Raw genomic sequence first — 21,349 nt, forward strand, 5'->3', positions numbered from 1 at the left:
TGAGAAATGCAACATGATGGAAAGTCTAAACTCAGTCCTGCTGTTGTACAATATGATTTACTATGAAAGGCTCCCCCATTAGGAGTACTTAACACACACATGTGTGTTAGAGATTTATTGGGGGTGGTAGCTCTCGAGGAGCGCAAGGTAGCAGGATTGTCTAGACTGCAGACGTTTAATCCCGTGGATTATCTACTGGATGAAGGGATGCTGGAAACAATGAGGATAATTTCAGCAGTTGAATTTAAATGATGTCATGTCATATTTGTGTCACAATCAAAAGCTCCAATCAACAAATTGTACAGATCAAATGTGAACATTTGCAAATCAAATGAACAAATATTTCATGAAAACAGAACATAGAAAAGAAATCAATTAGTTCATCTTTGGGTGAGCAATGTTGTCCCATTCCTGTCTGAGATAGGATTTGAGCTGCTCCACAGTCCGGGTCTCCTTTGTTGTTTTTCACATTTCAAGGACACACCAAATGTTTTTTTAGTTAGTGAAAGGTCTAGACTGCAGGCAGTCCAGTCCAACACCCAAACTCTTCAACTGTGAAGCCATGCAGTGATAATAAAGGCAGTGTGTAGTTTAGCATTGTCTTGCTGAAATTTGAAAGACCTTCCCTGAAAAAGATCGTCATCTGGATTGGAGCAGATGTTGCTCTAAAACCTGTATATACCTCTGTACATGGGGGTTGAGCTTTTTAGGGATGAATCCGGGGAAACATCTGTGTGCATCAGAACAAAGCAATTGAGGACTCCAGGCTGAAAACATGATCTTTGGACTCTTCAGATAGCACTGCTCTAAAGTCAGTTGAAAGCAGTGCTTTCTGAACCATCCAGCTTATTGTCCTCCAGCTTGTGGCCCTCGGTCCAAAAGCAGTGATGCTCAACAATATTGTATAATATTGTATCCAGGTTTTGGCGCAACAAATGCAACCACCCAGACATATTTTACAAGGAAGGCCTTGGTTATTTTCTCTATGCATTACCACAGCATGGTTCTGTGGTGAAAGAGTCTGGCAACTGAAATTACCTATCTCCCATTGAAAGTATTTTGCTTTCAAAACTTCAGTAAGTTGGTCTGGTTGCAACACATGCCTCTGGAGTTTTATATGCAGTGCACAAGATTACTTAATTCTAAGAGACTTCTCTTTGTCTACACTGGTTCCGCCATACTCAGGGTAAAAAACCAGCCACCTTGGTGGAGGGGCTCCATGGAAAGTAATGCTTGACCCCAAAATAAAAAATAAAAAAACCCCACAAAAACAAGCAAAGAGATGAAGAAAACGAAGGTTGAACTGCGCTTACCATTTTGTATAAAAAAATTAAACTGTGAAAATGCACTTTATGTCTTCTTGGCATGTTTGGACCATCAGATTTGGCGTGCGGATAATGTTTTGCCTTCTGGTTGAAGCCTGATGAGCCCTCAGCTTCACGTAATGCAACAGAAAGTTTAGAATCACTCAAAAAACAAACAAGCAAAAAAACTGCGAAAAAAATACGAAAAATCTAATTCAGCAAGACTCTTTCATTTTTTAAATTTATTGCAGGTATTCTGTTATGTACAGGTTTATTTACACAGTTATGTATGTTTTCATGTCTGACAATCCTATTTTGTTACTTTTTGACAGTTGTATAGTAATCTCTTGTGTTTTATATAAGCATGATTAGAAAATACTATACAATCATAAAAAGCAGGCTATAAAAAAGAAAATGGACCTTCTATCTTTGACACATGCAAGAGCAAACTGATGCTGACATCATTGAAAAATAAATACTATTGACAAATAACATTCTATCAACTACAAGCACTTAAAAATGAGCCTTTGTCCACATGTAAAACATACCCCTAACATACACTTATCTGCATGGTGTAATCAATCATTGCTTTATGATGTGTATCAAGTAAATGTAACTTTCAAATTTACATTCTATGTGGTGTCCGACTGATACTTTACACGTTTCATTGTCTGAAGTGCCATTTTGAGGATTAAATTCAAAATATTTAGAGCACACACATTCACTGGGTACAACATGAGACTGCATAAAATACACAATTAACACTTACACAAAGGTAAGGACTATCCTTAAAAAAGCAAGGTTTTTATTTGAGAAAGAGGGCATAATTCTAATGCAGTTTGATATGTTAAATAATAAAAACTCGATAAAAAAACTCAAACTATGAAACAATATCTACACCACGATATTGCCCCGCTGTAGCTGCTTTTCTACATATTGAAATGATGCAGACTTTAAAGATCCACAGGCACATCTGCCCCCCCTCCCACTCAAATTTGTGGATAGCTTCCTGTTTATCTTGAGTGTAAGAAGAGTGTCTTGTTCTACCGTCGGTGTAATGACAAACAACTGATTTTATTTCCAGTTTTATAAATGGTGTGTGGAGACAACATGGTGAAGCTCTTGGCGATTAAGTGTCACAGAACAGATCATCTTTGAACGTCAGATAGAAAAACACTGACCTTTTCAAACAAAGACGCATAAAACAAGTTTCCTATGATTTGTCTGAAAATGCTCACATGACAATATGTGCTGCTTTTGCAACATTTTGTATCAGCTTGGAGGGGTTTCACTTTTCATTACTGTAATTCCAGAATTTAGTGTTGCCTGACCTTTGGTTGAAGTACTGACAACAAAGCCTGTATTTCAAAATGTTCAAACTCATTTAATTGTGTTTTTAGCCTCAGCAATGCTTTAATTTAAACAATTAGATGTCAAGATAATGATATGGGATTAGAACTGCCTGAAATCAGCCACTCTGATATGAACTTAATTTCCACTTCCATCTACTGATCTTGAAATTCCTGTGAAAGAAACTGGATAAGGTTTTTTTCAACGCATTTTTCCTATGCGTTTCTGACTTCTTTTGAAGCACACTGACCTTGTTTTGTACATCCCTGTGTCTGAAGTTGCCTTGGAGTGCCTGGTAGCTGAGATACTGCAGTTCATTACTCTGGTGTCCAGCCGCACACCGTTTTCCTTGACATTTTTGTGGACTTAAGATGGTGTCTTTGATGCCTCTTCAATGTGACAGCAAATTCATGTGTATGGCTGTACATGTGCAGGGCTCACACGGAGATTTGTTTTTATGACAGTTACATTACATCCCACAGATGTAGGGGGAGGCAGAGGGCAAACAATGCATACATTCTTTGCCACATGTGGACAGATAAGCTCCACAAGAAGAATACAAACTCACAGCCTGTATGACATATGACAACTATCATTCGTGGGTTGCTCCTTACACTTCCTGTAGTCACAGAGAAACTTAAACACAGTCTCTGGCAACGTGGTGACCTGAAGTCTAAGTCTGTCATACAGTATATATTCGCTGCCCATTTAAAATGCAGATTAGCAGATGTGGATATTGGATATCAACAGTAGAGCTTTACTTTCTGATAGTATAGTTTTCTAATTTGACTTTGACACAGCATGTGTCATTTTGGACAAGATTTTGTTGACACAAAGCGTGGTTAGTGAGTCAAATGTAATTGGTATGTTTATACTTAACAGCAAATAGATTTGGATATTGGGAGGTTAAATGTGGGTAGTATGGTGCTCAAACAAAGCTTTCCTCTACTTTTCTGGATTTAACTTGAGTAAAATGAGCTTCAACACACCCTGCAATTTGAATGATATTATGGCAAATAAATCTTGGATTATCACCAGGGTAATTAAGGTTTTCCACTGATGCATAGCAGGTGCCTAAAGTAGTTCCACACATTACCACGGATTAAAAGACGGGCTATAGAAGGAGCTACTGCAAGAAATTATCTCCCACTTCGATAAGCATGAGCACATGCAGCAGAGAGAGGATTCTAAGTGAAAGTTTGATCTGCTATGTAAGCCATTCAGTCCCAAAACGGCCAAAATGTGGGACAGTTCTCATAAGGCATCCAGGCAAAAACTGGCACATATAGCAGTCTGTTGAAAAGAAGGCATTAATTACTCTCTGATGCATTGTTGGTATTGTGGTCTGCATCTCTGCACTTTGTCTTAAATGACTGAGTGTTAACACTTCCGTTACTTTACTTGATTAGGTGGGAGTCACCCTGAAAAGTCTGTATGAATAAAATATTTCAAAGAAGAGCTGTCCTGCTCCTGATTTTCACCATAATCTTACCAATATAAGCATGTAAATGTTCTCATACAGAAGGAAATAAAATCACCTTTGTGACAGATTTAAGAGTAAGCCCTCTCATCAAAGACTCACAGCAAAAACTCACACCCGCTTATTTTTTTCCCCCAACTTATAACACTTTACAAGGTACATTAACTACAAAAACTTAAAAGAAAATGAGAACTTGCACTAATGTGACAGAAGACAAACACACAAAGTCAGGACATGAACACAAAACAAAAGTTTTGAACTTAATGAAAAAAGCTAAAAATATATCCACTGGTCACTGACATCCAAAAAAAACAGCACTGCCGAAGAGCACAGTCAACCTCGAGTCTGCCGGCCAAGCATCTGAAGCATTTCTGTTCCTCTGTTGAATGTCAGCGCTCTCTGCACTCGAGCAGTCTTTGTGCATGTTCTGTTCCAGCTTCTCTTCATCCATGTTTATGTTGCTTGCTTATAAGTGCAGATGCTGTCACAACTACTTAAGTGATAAGATGCCTCCTTTCCTCGTCAACACCACCTTACGAGTGTCCGGTGATCTCAATGAAACAACTCTGATCTCATTAAGATGAATAGGAACACATCTTCAAAAATATAAATATAAAGGTATCTAAACCCTGCCTTATTTTGGTCCATTTGTGGGATCTTCTTTTAACACTTGCATTCGTTGAGTGTGGAAAAAAAATGCTCTTTTAGCTGTTCTCACTCCATTCTGGCATGATGCTGACACTATGTACAGAGTGGTACTGGTGTGGTGATAATGTACGCGGTATGCCATGTGTGTAGAGGTACTCATTTCCCTGTAGGCCAGCTGTTGGTGACTGGATTCCAGCCCCAGGACTGCACTGGCGGCCCAGAGTCTGGTGGGTCATGGAGCTCTGGTACATCGCTGCGTGGTGGCCATCACCCAGCTGTGGAGAGGCATGGCTTCCCACCCCGCCAAGTCTGGACACCAGAGACCCTGAGGTGAAGTGAGCAGAGAAGTGCTGGTAGGGCAGTCTCTCCATTGGCTGCATAGTGGTGACGGAACAACTGCCATAAGGCGAGACACTGGCCCAAGTGTTGCAGCTGATGTCCTCCAAACTGGGAACAGGTTCAGCGCCTTGCGAGGCGCTGGCATACATACAGGCCTGCCGCTGGCTGGATTCACTGCGGTAGGGCCCACTGGCAAGGCTGAGGCTCTGGGCGTAGCCAACTGGCCGGTAGTAATGGTCCTCCTCGCTGGAAGAGCTCTCCAGATAAGCTTTCTTATAGCTGTGCTCACCTGAGTGACAGTCATCCTCCACTGCAGGTAGAATTATAAAGGTGAACGACATCGTTATTCAAGAGTAATCTTTCAGTAATTTTTTATCAAAGTTTCATATGGATTCTGTTTGTCTTTCAACTCAGTTATACTACTAATAATCGAGGAATTTAAGTGTACTTAGTTTGCAGATCAAAGAACAATGTTTACCAATAAATTGACTGAACTTGCATGATTATAGTGCCTTATGTGCATATTCATTTAGACTCCCTTTAAATCTTGAGTATTCTAGCTGAAAGCTACATTATTTTATGTCTTTAGGTGGACTCTTGTAAAATGTAAGACATTTAAGATAGTATTGGGGAGCACTTTAAATTAAAGTGAAAACAAAGTAATGATCTGCTATTAACAGGGGGTATATCTGGACAATATTCCTTTGCAGTTTTAAAACAGCAAGATGCCAAAAACAGAAGCTAATATTTTAGAAACTTGAAAACTTCAAAATAGAGAATTACATTATAATAATAGGTAATAGTAAGAGCGGATTAAAAAAGTGGTAATGTGATTATTTTTTACAAGGCAAAAACTTTTTTATTGAGTTTTAATTGTGGGCTACTACCAGTCTATGTTCAAAATCCCATTTTCAGACTTAATAAGTAATCATCATCTTGTACAGCTAAAGTTTACTCTTCTTTATACTTCCAATATTTGATTCAGGGTAACTCTAAGGATTTGATGTTTTATGCTGCAGCTTCCAACCTTTGAACACATGCAGTCGATTCTGTATGATAACTCAGAATTGTAAAATCTTGTAAAATCTCTATGCAATTTCACAGACATCTATTATCAAACTAAACTAAACTTTAAAAAGGCATGATGGATGCATTTCTGCATTATAACAGGTGCTGGCCGACAGAAGAAACTTTTTCATATTACTCATTACTTTTGGAAGGCATTCTCCCTCTTTTTTTGGTGTGCTCACTGCAAGAACTGTGATCATAGAACTCCTTTTATAGGATATGTTTCAGCTTCTGCCTCAGAGCTGGTAGTCTGCCAGCATGAAGAAAACCCTCTGTGACATAACCTACCAGTGATTAATGCAGATAAATTAAGCGTAGATTGATAGACCAACACACCAATGTGTTAACTGACCACAACAATCTGCCATTACAAACAAACAAAAAGAAAACAACATAAAAAAAAACATAAAAACTTGCAAACATGGATAAAAACACAGTGGTGTTCTTAACTGCAATATGAATATAATCTAAAGGAAAACTCATGTTGTCTTTCAGGGAGCAAACTACCAACGTGACCTTTGGGTTATTATCTGAATTTTATAATTCATAATATATTTATATGGCTCTAATTATCACAGAGTACTGGCATAACCACTTTATTGTTAGCAGGTTGCCAAATTGTTTCACACATATCACTTTACAATTATCAACTGGTTTTTGACCTGGCAAATATTTACCAGGTATTTCCACTATTAATTTATGCTAATCCCCCTGTTAACCAAACCAAAGTCTAACATTTAAATTTTTTTTTACTTCTTTAACATGTTTTGTATGTTTTCCTAATCTACATGAAAGAAAAATACACAGTGTGCTCATATATTAACAGTGATTTTGAAAGCAATAGATCACAGCATATTCGAACACAACTTTTATTTTTCTTCCTGAGTTTTCCCTCCCTATTTAGGATGCTTTTTTTGTTTATTTATCTATTTATCTATTTTTTCATATTAGCTTTTTCCATTATTTACACCGTTATTAAAAACCATTTGCACAACACACGCTTGGTGGATAGTTTGCCAGATCAAACCCAAGAATGAGCCTGCACAGCACAATCAGCTGACCAATCAGGGCAGAATGAGCCCTTAGGAAGAGTGCCTTAAAGAGACAGGAGCCTAAAGTTTCAGACAGAAGGTGCTAAGTGCTGCAGTGATGTGCAAAATGATGGATTAAAGCATGTAAACTCATTCTGTACGTAAGCATTTTAAGGTCTTTTTAAACTGAAAATATCAGCTTACTGAGGTAGACATGTAGTAAGACATGTTAAATAAATCCCCTCCAGGCTAATGGCTTTTAATCTGATCCTTTCAGGGATTACAATAGCGTCTCTTACCTTTCCTCTTGATACAGTGATACTCTTGGCCGTGCTCATGTGGCAGGGGGTAGGAGCCTGACTGAGGCAGCATGTCCTGTGAGGTGCTTGTGACCCCGTTCTCACACTGGGAGTACTGGGAGCTCAGGGTGCTGGGTGTGGCCATACCCTGGACGTCCCCACTGAATGGACTCTGGCTGGAGCCAACTCTCTGTCGCACTGTACTACGAGGCACAACTGGATACTCCTTCGTACTATATTTACACACACACACATGTACACAGTCATTAGTAATTATCTGCAAGTAGCCCTGTAAAATACTCTGTCTACGCAGCACACATAATGCACAATTTTTAAATCTGTACAGCTCAAACTGCCACAAGATCTGATCTCAGATACAAGCACTCCTACTCAGGACACACAGAGACACACTCCTCTGGGGAAAAACTCTTCTGTTAAAAATGCCAGAATACATTTTACTCCTATTAATCCACCGGCTCCGTCGATAGATCATTGTGCTGCATTTGGTACTTTGATTTCAGGAAGAGCTTCAGTTGAAAAAGTGGCCTGGTTTTGCAATCAGCTCTCCCCTTAAAAGTGTAACCAAGAGCAGACGTGCGATGCTTACTGTACTAGACAAGATTGGATGAAGGCATGTATGACTGATGGTGTGGTTTGGACTCTCACCATGTTCTATAAATTTGCAACTTTTGATAGCTGAAGGGCCTTTACTCAAACTGTTGCGTTATCTCGGGCACACACCTACTTAAAGTAACTTAATGTGTGTCTGGTACAATCAAGCTTTTGGATTTTAAAAAGCACCTGAAAGCACAAAATCTTTTAAGTGTTATGGGATTTTACACTGCTGCATAAATCGTTGCATTTATCAGGACTGCATTGTAAGAATGAACTCCCCTGAGGCTCCAAATGAAGGTTAAGGAAGGATGCAGGATTTTAGGGTCTTGTACAAAAGCCAAAGAGCTTTTCCAGTTTTGTTTGATTTGGGATTTCTTGATTTGGAAACCCTCAGTGTCTGTACCGCCTGTCCAACAAGGGGGGGAGTGGGTCTTTCAAAACCAGATTTTCTCCTTTGAAAAAGTGTTTTCCATGCAGTATGGACTTATACTCCATCCCTCATCTGGACTGAATAACAGAGAGCGATGCAGCCGTGTACTGCCTTGGCTGCCTGACCAAGCGATATCCACCGGCTCAACACAAATGTACACACACACACACACACACACAGGCACACACACACAGGCACACACACAGGCAGCAGACGCATAAGCAGTTGGAACATCCTGGTAGAAAAAGCTCTGTGGAAGGTAGATGTTACAGTCATGTTTCAGAGGTTCTGCCAGATCAGTCATAAAAGTCTTCGGCATGAAAACTGGCCGACAGTCAAGATCTACACTTACATCACTGAAAATAACACTCACTGAAAGTAACACTCATGACTGGCTTACATTTGGGTGATTGAAGGATTAAAGTGGGGCTTGTTAAGTGACAGAGGGACCAGGATGTCAGTAATTCCTGCCTAATTGAAGTGACATTTATCTACTCATTTGACATCATTCAGCACGTGTAAGTCTTTCCACAGATCAGGGCCCAGGATCAATTAAAGTTTACGAGCAGCATGTTTCAAGACGAAAACGGATCGTTTCAACTTAAGCTACCTTTGCATTCTAGACATCCGGTGTAATTCCATATCATCACTTCCACGGAAGCCTTTTGCAAACGGGTTGTTCTCAATCTTCAGCTGGGTGATCTGAAACAGTAAGTCAGATTTTCAGTGCATAGTTTCTCTTTTTACATCGGATAAAGATACAAATAATGCATTAGCTACTTTATGATTAGGTAAAAAACGTCTTTGTCAATACCAACTAAAACAATCAGGAGTTTTTCTTAGAACAGCTTCAAAGTTATAATTTCATCCTCAGCAGAGGTCAAGCAGAATCCAGGGATATCCCTCCCATGAACGGTGGTTTCTGGCAGGTAATGACTTGGCAGTTCTTGTGTGCTTTCAGCTTTCTGACAAGACTGGAGGTTTGTATTGCACCCTGGCTGACACCTACACCAGACCTTGTAAAATCTCTCATGTGACACTTCGCATGCGTCTTGTTAATTCGTGCCGGCAGAGAGATCATTTATATATTGTTTCAGGATTTTAAAACTTTGGAATCAAAAGTTACGAGATTTTATTTTATTTTTTTTTTTGCCCTTTACAACCTCTGTGGATGTCCCAAAAAATGTAAACAATTTCGATTTTACAGAGAAAGAACATAAAATGTTGAGCAAAATGCATGCGGCTTCTAGCATGGGCTGGGCTTAGAAAAATGGGAATAACGAGAGCACAGAGTATAAAATTGGTTGAAAAATAATTTGGGCCAAAAACAAAGAAAAAACAACTGAAGACAGTCGGGCAAAAGTCAACTTCAAAGACAGTCATTTTACTAGACTGCATGTCTAAACTTTGCTCATTAAAATAACTGAGGCCTATATACACGTTTCCAGATACATTGATGTATTTTTGCAAAGAAAGAAATGAAGTGCTTGAAAAAGATTTATTAGATAGAACGTAGCTATAGATCTGCTGGTCTGCATTCATTTTTCCAGTTTGACAAAATTGTTAAGAAAACACATTACCGAAGAAATGCAAAGAAAAAAAAAGTTTTTAATTGCTGCTGTGGCAGGAAAGACCTGAAACCTGAAACTTTGTCCATTTTCATTAGCTGAGAGTCTAACAGGTGAATTGGACACATGCCTGCTGCACATATTGCTGTGGCAGATGTTTGACTGTTTGATTCGACAGTTGTGGTAAAACGCCTGGAAATCACAAATGCTTGTTTTTTTCTGCAGGTCTGGAAAGTCCCAATAATTAGCCAGGGGTTACGATCTCAGCCCCCAATAACATGCTTGAAAATAATGAATGGTTTCTACAGAATGTTGGTCATTTGTGCTTCCTGTTCCCAGAAGTGCGGAAACTTCGGATTGGCTGCAGGGACATTATGAGTGTTCGCCCTCTTTTTCCAATATTCCCCAAACTAGAAACATATAGGTCCACATGGCCAAATGATGTTTAACAGACGCTGTTTACGGATATTTTTGTATTCCCAAGAATTCCCCACCCCCCCTCGCTGAAATTTGGACTGCGTAAATACAGATTTTTACCCCTGTTTTGTTTCTGAAGTCTAAACACTCGAGTCCAGCTGAGTGCGGCCTCGAGAAATGGATTGATTTAGATCTAATTAGATGCTATTGAGCTACGATTTTTATAAACTGTTGATTTGTGAAAAACAACGGAATCTTCCAAGTTTTCGGTTTTTAAACAATTGGAGATTGGGCCCTCAATCAGGCCTATTCACTCATTATTCCTCCTTCAGCCAGGCAGGAAAGACAACTTGGCGTGAAAAAAAGCGTCCACTTGAACATGAAAACTGGCATGTAAAATATCAATTATCATAGCAGTTATTCTGATGATTAGCTGCGGGGAAAATAAATCTCCTAAAGCGAGGCAGGGCCGTTTGTGACCTGCACTTTTTTGTGTTGCGCACTTGTAAGCAACGTGCGAAGGGACATTTAAATAGACGCAGAGGAGATAAAAGCGGTGGGATTTGTTGGCAAACAAATCGTCAAGTTAATGCGTCCCCCTCTTACTGCCGCGAAGGGAAATTAAAACATACCACTTTTTTTTTTTTTCAAACTGTGGACGCAAACTTTAAATATCGATAAAGTGTCACAGCTTCGAAATTTTTTTAAAAAAATGGTTGAAATAATCATTATTATTATTATTATTATTATTATTATTATTATTATTATTATTATTATTATTAGAATTATTATTATCACTATTTTTATCATTATTATTAGCATTTACGCGTCGAGGTACTGGGGTCACGCCGGAGGTTTATCCGGATTATCTTCATCTCCACAAAGAGCTACAACTTGCTGAAAGTCGCTTGAGGTCCGACGTCGTCTGGTCGCGTATCTGACGTCTTCCTTCTCCTCGTCTGCCGGTGACTCAAAGCGATGTCACCTGACAATGACGAGATTTTCCTTTAATTTCTCATTTTGTCCCGTTTACGCACCACGAAAAGCTGCAGCAACGTTTTTTCCCCCTTAGTTTTTATGCATAAATTACTTAAAGAGGGGTTGGAAATAGACCTCAACAGGCTGCTGCATTTGCAGCTGTGATTTTGTTTCAAAGTCACCAAAACAATCACGGGCTGGCTCGTGTGTGCTTTCGATAGGTTTCGTTCGTTTTAAGCACTTTTAATTAAAATGTGTCCTTAACGAAGCTGCGAATTTAAAGCAGCCTGTTTTTTTAAAAAAATTTTTTTTTTTACCAAACTTTGTTTGTCACAAACTGCAAGAAAGCCACATGTAGACTAAGACTTTACCTTATGGTTCTGATAGGACGTGACCGCAATGAAGGCTGTCTCCGGGAAGACGTGAGTGCAGAAGGCCGTGTTTTTGGAGCCGAAGCCGTTATTTTCGTCCGCTTTCACAATGTGGATCCTCGGCTGATACTTGTGCATCGAATTTAGGATGATCTAGAATAAAGAGAAAGTGGCGTTATATCTACGCTACACCGTTACATAATAATTGAATAAATACATCGACTGATAAAGAAATAATTAAATTGCAAAAATAATAATAAAATAATGCAAAAATAATTCTAACGTAAATTTTAATCCACTTCAGCATTGGCTACATGTATCATGCTTTGTTGTAGTTAGGGGTGCTAACAGCATCTAAATAGTCCTCCAGCATTTTACAATCAATCAGTAATTGTGAAATATTAAAGATGAAATACATAAAAAGATTAGACAAGACTGTACAGAATGAAGATCAGCAGTGGGACAGAGAAAACTGCAGCGTGGCATGACTTCACCCAAAAGAGGGCTTGACAACCCATCAGTCTCACAGAACCTCAACACATCACAGAAGAGATTAAATGATATTTCTGGACTTATCTAGTTAGTGATTGATTTGTTTATTTTTACCAAAAGCAAAAGCTTTTAAGGCACATCAGAATTTATTGAATGATAATGTAAATAAATGTGGTCCATATGCATTATTTTATTTTATTTTATTTTATTTTATTTTATTTTATTTTATTTTATTTTATTTTATTTTATTTTATTTTATTTTATTTTATTTTATTTTATTTTATTTTATTTTATTTTATTTTATTCCATTTAATTGAATTCAATGTTATATCTTAAGAAAGCCTTCTGTGACATATATATATATATATATTTTCTAATTTAAAATAAGTTAACGCCTGACAAGCTGAAATAAAACTTTACTCAGTATCTTAAGACTTTTACTGTCTCTGGATATACTAAATCGATGTACAACTGGCACTTGTCATGGTACCAGTCACACAGAGCAGATGCTGTAACAGGCTGACATGAATGTGTCCTCTTTCTTCATGCCCCTCAAACCCAGTTCGAGCTCAGCGATGACTCCTACCAGCAGCTCGCTTGGCGACATTAATGCACGGCTCACACAGCTGAACTTGAGCCTTGAACTTCTCCTTTGAGGGCCCCTCATCCGTGGATTTCAGGTCTAATCATTTTGACAGATCTGGCAGTCATGGCTGTCAGCCTCAAAGAAATCCAATGCTTTCTTTATTTTCATCAAATTCCATTATATTCGAAGATAAAAAAAAAAGGTCCTTTTTTTTCTTGCCCTCCTCTTATAGCATCCTCCTCCCCCCACCGCCCTGTCCCATAGGCATTCTCCTATCTCTTATCTTCAAGATTGTTTTTGTACCTGCCTTTCACTGCCAGCATGAGAAGAGACAAGGGACTGGCCTGACCTCCAGCACCTGTGGGGGCATCCTGCAGCACTGCACAGACAAAACCCAGATTCTTTTCACAGAGGCCTGCATTGACGATCGTCATCCATTTGAGTTGAACTTGATCGCATTTTATGGTGCAGTAGGTTTTTGTAATGGACAGGAACTGGAGTGTTCCAGCTTCTCGCAATGTACATTTTAGATGCAAAGGATTGACTGACCCCGTGCAGAACATATCAGTCAAAGAAAGTTGAAGGCTTACCCCTGGTTAGATGAGTAGACTCTGTATTTTGTCGTTAAATGCAATAGAATTAATATTTATTCTTTCTATATTGTGCCTACAACATGACTTTAGATTCAGAAATGACAAATCTTTGAAAGAAGTCCTCAAACTTAACCAAGCTCCGAGCAGAAAAAAAGTAGGTTATGCAAGACATTTTTTCATGTGTGCAATCATTAGACTTATTTAATGGTCTGCAGAGATCTAACCAAGACTGGGAGAAAACCGCAACCATCCCATCAATGAAAACATATCATTCAACACACAGGAAACTGGGGATATCTGCCATAGAGACTAAGTACAAGTTGCATCTGCATTACAGTTAGGAAAATAGCCCAGTCCACTAACTGTGGGTTGCTGAGGTCCAGTATTTGTGTAAAATGGGGGCTGTAGTGGTAGGGTCATAGCTGCAGACCACCCACTGGGACCCCAGCATACGTCTTGTCTCCGTGGCCTAGTTGCTGCCCTGCCTGGTTCCTTGTATCTCTGTTCCCTCCACCCCCAACCCTTCTCCCAGCCTCTGGATGATACTATTTATTGATAGTGAGGGATCACTTTGGGTCTCACGCCGCTGCCCTTTGCTTTCAAGTTCCGTCACATCAGAGAGTTTCCCCCGAGCCTCGGGATTAGCAGGCTTTGTACACCATCATCTATTGCTCATTGCAGACTGCCATTCAAATATAAACAGTGCGATCCTCACACTCCACCCTCCCGGCCAAAACATGTGTGGGAAGGCAGGGAGACGAGTGCGGCAGGAAACTGACGAGGGGAGATGAATAACACTGAGAAATATTCTGGGAGCTGCGAGTGAGATCAAAGCGGAAAGTGCAGCTTGGTATGAAACCTGAGACAAAAACAGATTGTATTTAGGAATTCCAATACTGGAATAGCACAAGTTTGGATACTTAAATCTGAAGCAGTGAGACCAAAGTGCAGCAGTTAATGAACGTTTTTATACAACTATGCCAGTACCAGATAAAAAACGCAATATTTGAAATGTTACTGTAGTAGAAATATGCAGCTATTATCAGGTAAATGCTGAATAAAAGCATCTAACACAATGGCCCTTGCAACTGTGCTACAATACGTGCAAAAACAATAAGTTGATATAACTGAGCACTGCTTTTGTTGCAGAGGGTCAAAGTGAAGCTTATCTGAGCAGTTTTTTATGTTTAACTGAGTACACTGTATGATATTTGTAAGCGGATTATAAGAGGATAAAGTGGCATTGAATTTGAATACATCAAAAGCATATTTAGTCAATATCTTTTGATTACTTCATGCAGAACTCTAGGATATATGATGAGTATATGAATGTTTGAAATGGAGAATGACTAAATTTTAAAGATGAACCATATTCAACACCCATGTTGACAAAGACAATTACTGAATAACAAAAAGTACCTTCACCTCAAAACTATGACATCATCAGAATGTAAAACACCATAAAAAATATCTGTATTTTAGATAAACAGATATATATATACTGTATATAACTAATGACATACGCTATTTAGAAGAAGGACCCTCTTTCTTGCAAGGTTTCTGTTGCCCATAACAACTATGACTATGATATCAATAGAATTACAAAACAACACAAAACAGATGATCGTAGCTGTGCTGTCATTAAAGAAAAAAAATGGTTCTCATAAAACATAAAACGGGAACTTTAAGCTGACACAATATGGTCATTTGAGTTTTATTCATTTGTTTTTCCTAAATCAAGAAAACTACACAATTAAGCAGACTGAAAATATGTGGCACCGTGGGGCTCAAGCCTTTTCCTGTTTTCTGAGCTGCCAAACTCTTTATCCGGTTTAACAGGCATTTCTAGAGGAAAAGCCTCTTCTCCGGGCCTGCTCTGAACTTGCTTCTTCTAGATCAGCAATCGGTTTCGCTCTCGGGTCTCACTGCAAGTAATTATAATTCATCTACAAGTTATTTCAACCAGCTGCACCAACAAGCTAATGGAGTTTGTATTTCTAGCCAGCCACCAGCATTTCATTTATGAATCCCAAGCTGCTGTCTCCCAGCACGAACGAGGGCAAGCCAGAGACCTCTGCAACCAATCAAAAATACACTTTAACCAAAAATTTACAACGCTGCTCGTTGTGCTCCAGATTTATTTCACCAGCTGGGCTTTGGCAAGACAGCAGTCTCCATTATGTTCAACGTGGATGAAAATATTCTTCCCTGAGTAAACGAGAGACCGAAACTAATTTTAGATTCACTGATTCAAACTTGAATGAGTGACATAAATCCTGTAGCTGTGTTAGAATGCACTTCTGTTCGTGGCTCTTAAAAGACCTTTTAATCCGCAATCAGTTGAATTCCTCTATATTAACTGCTTTAAGACATAATTGTGTTTTAAACTGCATGTTCATGTCTCTAAATGACACATTTACAGCAGAGAAACAAAACCCAATGTTTTCCTCAACCTTTACCACGGATATGAACGGTTTTATATCTCTATTAACTTAATTTGCTCACTTATTTTCCTCTTTAAAAATGAGCCTATTGGTGCATCTTTTACAAACATCACAATTGTTTTGTTTTTTCCCCCTTTTAATGGCTCAGCATGTTCCTAAGAAAACTAATTATAGCTATTCTGTTTCTACAACAAGACATCCAATTAGGCCTCAGTGTACCCATCAAGTCAAAATTCTTACAAAAACTTGTAGCCAGCAGGACCGTTTGCTGATGAAGTAATTGATGTCTGTGCTTTCTGTTCTGGGCAAGACAGGAATTACAAAAGCTTTGGGGCCAGATAGTGAGAGTAGAATAATGAGGAGTTAAAGGTAGGGAAATGGGTACCATATTCACCGGTAAGAAGGTGGGGACTGCAATTATCTTTTCAAAAAACACTGCTTCCTCGACCCATGCAAGCTGGCTTCCAGGAGGTCTACAATACATCAAGTTGTACCTGGAAGCCACAGAGGGAACCTCAGAGGTTCCAGAGCCCTTTCAATGCACACATATTCAGCTTTTACAAAATGACAGAGAAACACAAAATCGAATTGAAATCATTTTTCTGTGTTGAGGTTGTTGTTTGCTCCGAGAACGTTACTCTGTGTTACCTTGACTGCTCTCAGCGTGTAGGACAGGAGGTGGCGCATTGTGTAAATGAAATAAACTGCATATTGCATTTAGACATGAATTAATGAAAAGAAAAATGTCGATTTATGTATTTTGAGTCTTCTCTTTTGTTTGTTTTTCAGGAGAATTCTGAAAGAAGGAGATGACATTTTAAATATTTCCCCCTCAGTACTTGCAACATCAGCTTCAAACTTCACAGCTATAAAAACTTGGATTCTCCTATTCTAAAATATATTTAACCAATTTTCACATTCAGAGCGAGATTATCCAACTAGTTCCATAAACTTTCAAATTTAAATGAAAAGTAAAGGAAAATGACAATTTCGTGGAGCATGTAAAAATGTGTTTAAATGGTTTCTGTATTTTTGCTAAAACGTTTAAGGTTTACACTTTAATTCTTTTTACAAGCAAGTTGGAGCTCTTTTCCATTTTATTAGCACGGACTTTAACTGTGCTTTTAAGAGTGGCTTACATGTAAATGTAAATACCTTTTCGATAGCCAGTGCTAATGATACCAAAAAAACTATCGTTATTATTATTAGAAACCACACATTTTCAGATTCCGCTCTGCGTTGTAAATTTCTGGATTCTAATCGAGGCAGTGTGTCACAATTCATGGATCAAATTGTAAAATGATCAGAAAGATGACTCCAAAGGCATCATCTCGGCGAAAAGCTCCTCCACACTCCACAAGTGCCACTGCGCAAACACACCAAGAAACAAGCAGGTCCCCCGGAGCGGGGACACAGCACCGGATTACTGCAGCTTCCACAGACGCATTGTGTGCTTGAATAGTATGATAGGCCTAGGCACCTACGTGTCCGAACGGGTCCAGGTGGTTGTTGGTGAGCTTCAGCTTCTGGAAGGAGACAAGCTGCCTCATCCAGTGCGCTCCTGTAGCTGGAGAGTCCGGGTGAACGTAGAGCCTGCCGGGCATCGCTGGCTCTGCCTTCCCGGTCACAGACCTGACACACGACGACACAAACACACCGTTACGCCTCGGACAGATTCACGCAGAACGCAACGGTGCAGGCGCTACAGCCCTGTCCCCAAGAAACTAGGCGTGATAATAATCTGTCACACTTTATCACCCGAACACTGCGGCATGGACTCACTGAGGGATGTTTTTTTTTTTTAATTGAATCAAATTACTTACTTGAATAAGTTTTAAATGAAGTTTTAAAGAAGTAAACGTAACACTGTTCAATCTATTTCAGTCAATTACGCTGCAAAGTGTTTATAAGCGCATTTTACTGAAAACTTCTAGTCCACGGATTAATAAAAAATGTGCAGTAATGTTTCTATGAATTCTATAAATGACCTATTCTGCAACATAACCTTAAAAAACTAAAGCTAATTTGTTGCTTTGAATTGTCACTGTACAGGTTAGGGACGTGTATCCTCTCTGTTAAAGGCTCTCATCAACAAATAAGTTTATACCCAAATGTGAAAGACCGTCTTGTTTTGGTGCACATATAAGTTGCTAAAACAGGAGAAAAACTGGTCAGCAGTCATTACATAAACAATTAAACACGCCTCTCCACTGATTGTCATTCTTGGCAAACATTACAAAATGCACAGTTCATAATTCTCAAGGAAATAATTTGTTCACTTCCGATTCTCGTCCGTCAGAACAATGTAATATATCTGGCGGGTATTAACCCCAGAGAGGAACATCTAAAACATTTTTTTTCTGTGTTTTTTCATCAAAAACGAAAGAATAATCCATTTCTGCAAGGAAAAGCGCTTTGCTATCATTACCCACCATTTATTGTCGGCGAATTTGTACCGATGATCGTCCGCAGGAACAACATCCATCAGGAGAATATACTTAGTTTTGGGGTTTAATCCCGTGACCTTCACTTTGAAGCTGGGGAACATTCTCCTGCGAAGAAGAAACCACGGTATTTCTGTCAAACCGTGTAAAAAAAAATTCTGGGCTACAACAAACACACAAACAAGCAAATAAATACGTGGAGGTGAAGAGAAACTGTTCAGAACTGTTTTCCAGTAACGTGCTCGTTCATTGGGCTGCAAGCTTTCATAAAACTTTATATAAAACGAAAGCTATCACCTTTTTTTCTTTTCTTTTTTTAAATGACTCTAGCTTTCACACTAAACATAATACATAATGTACATAGTAAGCTCACGTGGGCCAGTTAAATTGCATAAATGCCTTTATTTGGCTTGGAAAGGAAACCCGTATTTTCGGGGCAGGGCGTTGGGTCTGAGAGGGACCATTATAAAACGTTTTTCACTGTGCATGCCAGATTTTTAAAAAAAAAAAATTTTCCTTTCAAGATCCGTGTTGTTATAGAACTGGATATGTAGCAGCAGTCATATTGCTGGAGAAGAAGAAGAAGAAGAAGAAGAAGAAGGAAAAAACGCAACTCGAGTAAAACATAGCTGACTCACGGGTCAAAATGAAGGGCGGCATCATTTCTCACTAAAAGCACACACACACACACACACAAACGACTATTGGCCTGCACCGGGGCAGCACAGACAAATGTAGCCCCGTTTAATTATTCATATCTATAATTTACAGTACGGATGCAGGCCCCGAGCTATTTGCCTCGGGGACGCACCGGCGGTCATCGTGCATAAATGTATGTTCACACTCCGCTGTGTGAGCTGTTTTGACCGGATACGGTCTGTGGGTAACTGTGGAGCTGACAGCGATATGCACTCACGGTCCCTGCACAACATGTTGCTGGATTACAAGAAGTGTCTGCGTGCAATTATGCACACACACACACACACACACACCACCACACACACACCTACCGCAGACACAAACATTGCAAATGGCAAAACACATGCTCCTAAAATGTCTTTAGTCGGTTGAAAGAATTGGCAGTATTTTACACCAGAGATCAGTGTCAAAGCCCTGGTTCCCTCAGGCTGATTGGTCAGTGTTGCTGCATTGCCCAATAAGGCCACTCAGGCTAAAATGTAGGTTATGCTCTGTGGTTGTTTGGCTGCACCACAGCGTCCACCAGATGCTCTTTTTCCCCCTCAGTGTGTGTATGTATACGTATGCAACCCTCTCCTCCAAAAAAAAAAAAAACTTTAAATACATAAACAAAAGAAACTGTTGTAGTTTTCTGCATAAATCACAAACGTACCATACTAGCATAGAGATAGGTAAAAAATAAATAGATTGATACATTAAAGAATGGCTCTGTTCAGTACTTGCAAGTCACGCTAATAATATGCAGATGCTCTTACCTTCCGGCTTTGGTAATAATCATCTCCGTGCCAACCTCGTGAAACTTCATCCACAGTTCCCTTTCGTGCAGGTAGACTTTTATTCCCTCCATTCCCTGTAGAAAAAATAAAAATAAAACAGTTCACTGCTTGTGGCACTCGTAGCAGTGTTATCACAGTCACGTTTAAGGGACGATATGCGTACTGATAACTCGCCACCTCATTTAGCGTGACATCCGTACGCATTAAGTCCAGTTTGAGTGTCATTCCTCAAGAGTGACTCGAAGCAAAAAGGGTTTAACAGTATCTAAATGTTATATCACTGAAACATATATGAAAAAACAAACAAACAACACAACAATGAACACATTTTTTTTCAGCTGCCAAAGATTAACATGTAAACCACAGAGCCTGATGTGCACCGCAGCTGGAAGTGTGGATGAGCATTTTGAGTTTTTTTTATGTAAAGCGTCATTCTGTTGTGTAAAACAAGCAGGTTACTCACATCAGAATGTGAATCAGAAATTATTTCCCAACATAGCATCAGTATTGTGGAACAGTCGCAAACTTTTTCGCTTTTTCTGAAGTTTTTAGCTCTTAGCTCTGAGAAATGTTGGATCCAATTGAATTGATCTAAAAGTGTAGCTTTCTAGAATGACTCCATCCAGTTTGAATAATTTTCTGCTTTAACACCCCCCAGACAGCCGCGCGTTCGCCTCCTCGTGCAAATGATTGTAGGTTTCTCTGTACAGCGACATGACTCCTGTACGTGGCCTGCAGCCTGCAGCAGTCCAACTGAAAGAGGCCTAAAGGCAGATACTGACCTGCTGAATGTAAGTTGTCTGTGACGATGGCGATTTGCTCGAGGTCCCGTTTTGTTTCTCTGATTTAGTATCGGCCTGTAATTCCCTTGAATCCGAGCCACTTGGGGAGTTTTGAAGGACAAAAGTCTCCTCTTGGTCCGCCATGACCGAAGCTCCGAGAACTACGGACAACCCAGCTGAGAGACCCAAACAGAGGTGCCAGTGTGTGACACTCGAGCTTCTTGAGAGCGTCAACGGAGGCTGATTTGGACGAGTTCAAAAGAGAGAGACACAGGGAAACTTTATATCACCACAATTCTTGCATTTACGGAAAGACGTTTGCTATAAATAAACTATTTTAATCTACTAAAGTACAGTTCACAATATGCAATCCAACTGTCAGCATAAATTGATTTAAAATGGTAAAGGCTCAATTAAACACATCGGTATATGCTTTTTAAACATTTTTTGCCCAATATGTTTTCCATTGATGCAGTTTATTTCAATCAACAAAGATATTAGTTGATTTACAGTGACCTGCGCTGACAGTTAAAAACATTAAGTCATAAGTTATTTTTTATATGTTAGGCTATACTAAAGCAGGCCCGGGACTCCCATCGGTATTAAGAAAAGCCCCCCCCCCCCCCCCCCAAAAA

At 39.3% G+C, this 21,349-nt stretch overlaps 1 protein-coding gene across 1 annotated transcript; it reads right to left on the reverse strand.

The window, feature by feature from the left end:
* Positions 1-3,785: 3,785 nt before the first annotated feature.
* Positions 3,786-20,913, reverse strand: tbx5a (T-box transcription factor 5a). The gene is made up of 8 exons (XM_072371847.1): positions 20,715-20,913; positions 19,912-20,006; positions 18,446-18,565; positions 17,498-17,645; positions 11,899-12,051; positions 9,175-9,266; positions 7,520-7,752; positions 3,786-5,431 (listed from the first exon to the last, which is right to left on the reverse strand). The coding sequence occupies exons 1-8, from the start codon at positions 20,856-20,858 to the stop codon at positions 4,839-4,841; spliced, it is 1,578 nt and encodes a 525-aa protein (XP_072227948.1). The 5' UTR covers positions 20,859-20,913; the 3' UTR covers positions 3,786-4,838.
* Between the last annotated feature and the right edge of the window lie 436 nt (positions 20,914-21,349).

The sequence above is a fragment of the Leuresthes tenuis genome, unplaced genomic scaffold (genome assembly GCF_036924035.1).
Source record: "Leuresthes tenuis unplaced genomic scaffold, fLeuTen1.0.hap1 SCAF_19, whole genome shotgun sequence".
Classification (NCBI taxonomy): domain Eukaryota; kingdom Metazoa; phylum Chordata; class Actinopteri; order Atheriniformes; family Atherinopsidae; genus Leuresthes; species Leuresthes tenuis.

Coding starts and splice junctions, on each gene's coding strand:
- tbx5a (XM_072371847.1), bottom strand. CDS start 20,858: ATGGCGGACCAAGAGGAGACTTTTGTCCTTCAAAACTCCCCAAGTGGC. Junction 12,052..17,497: donor ACCTGGACCCGTTCGGACAC/GTAGGTGCCTAG, acceptor TCTTTATTCTAG/ATCATCCTAAATTCGATGCA. Junction 9,267..11,898: donor CGTCCTATCAGAACCATAAG/GTAAAGTCTTAG, acceptor TTACTGTTTCAG/ATCACCCAGCTGAAGATTGA.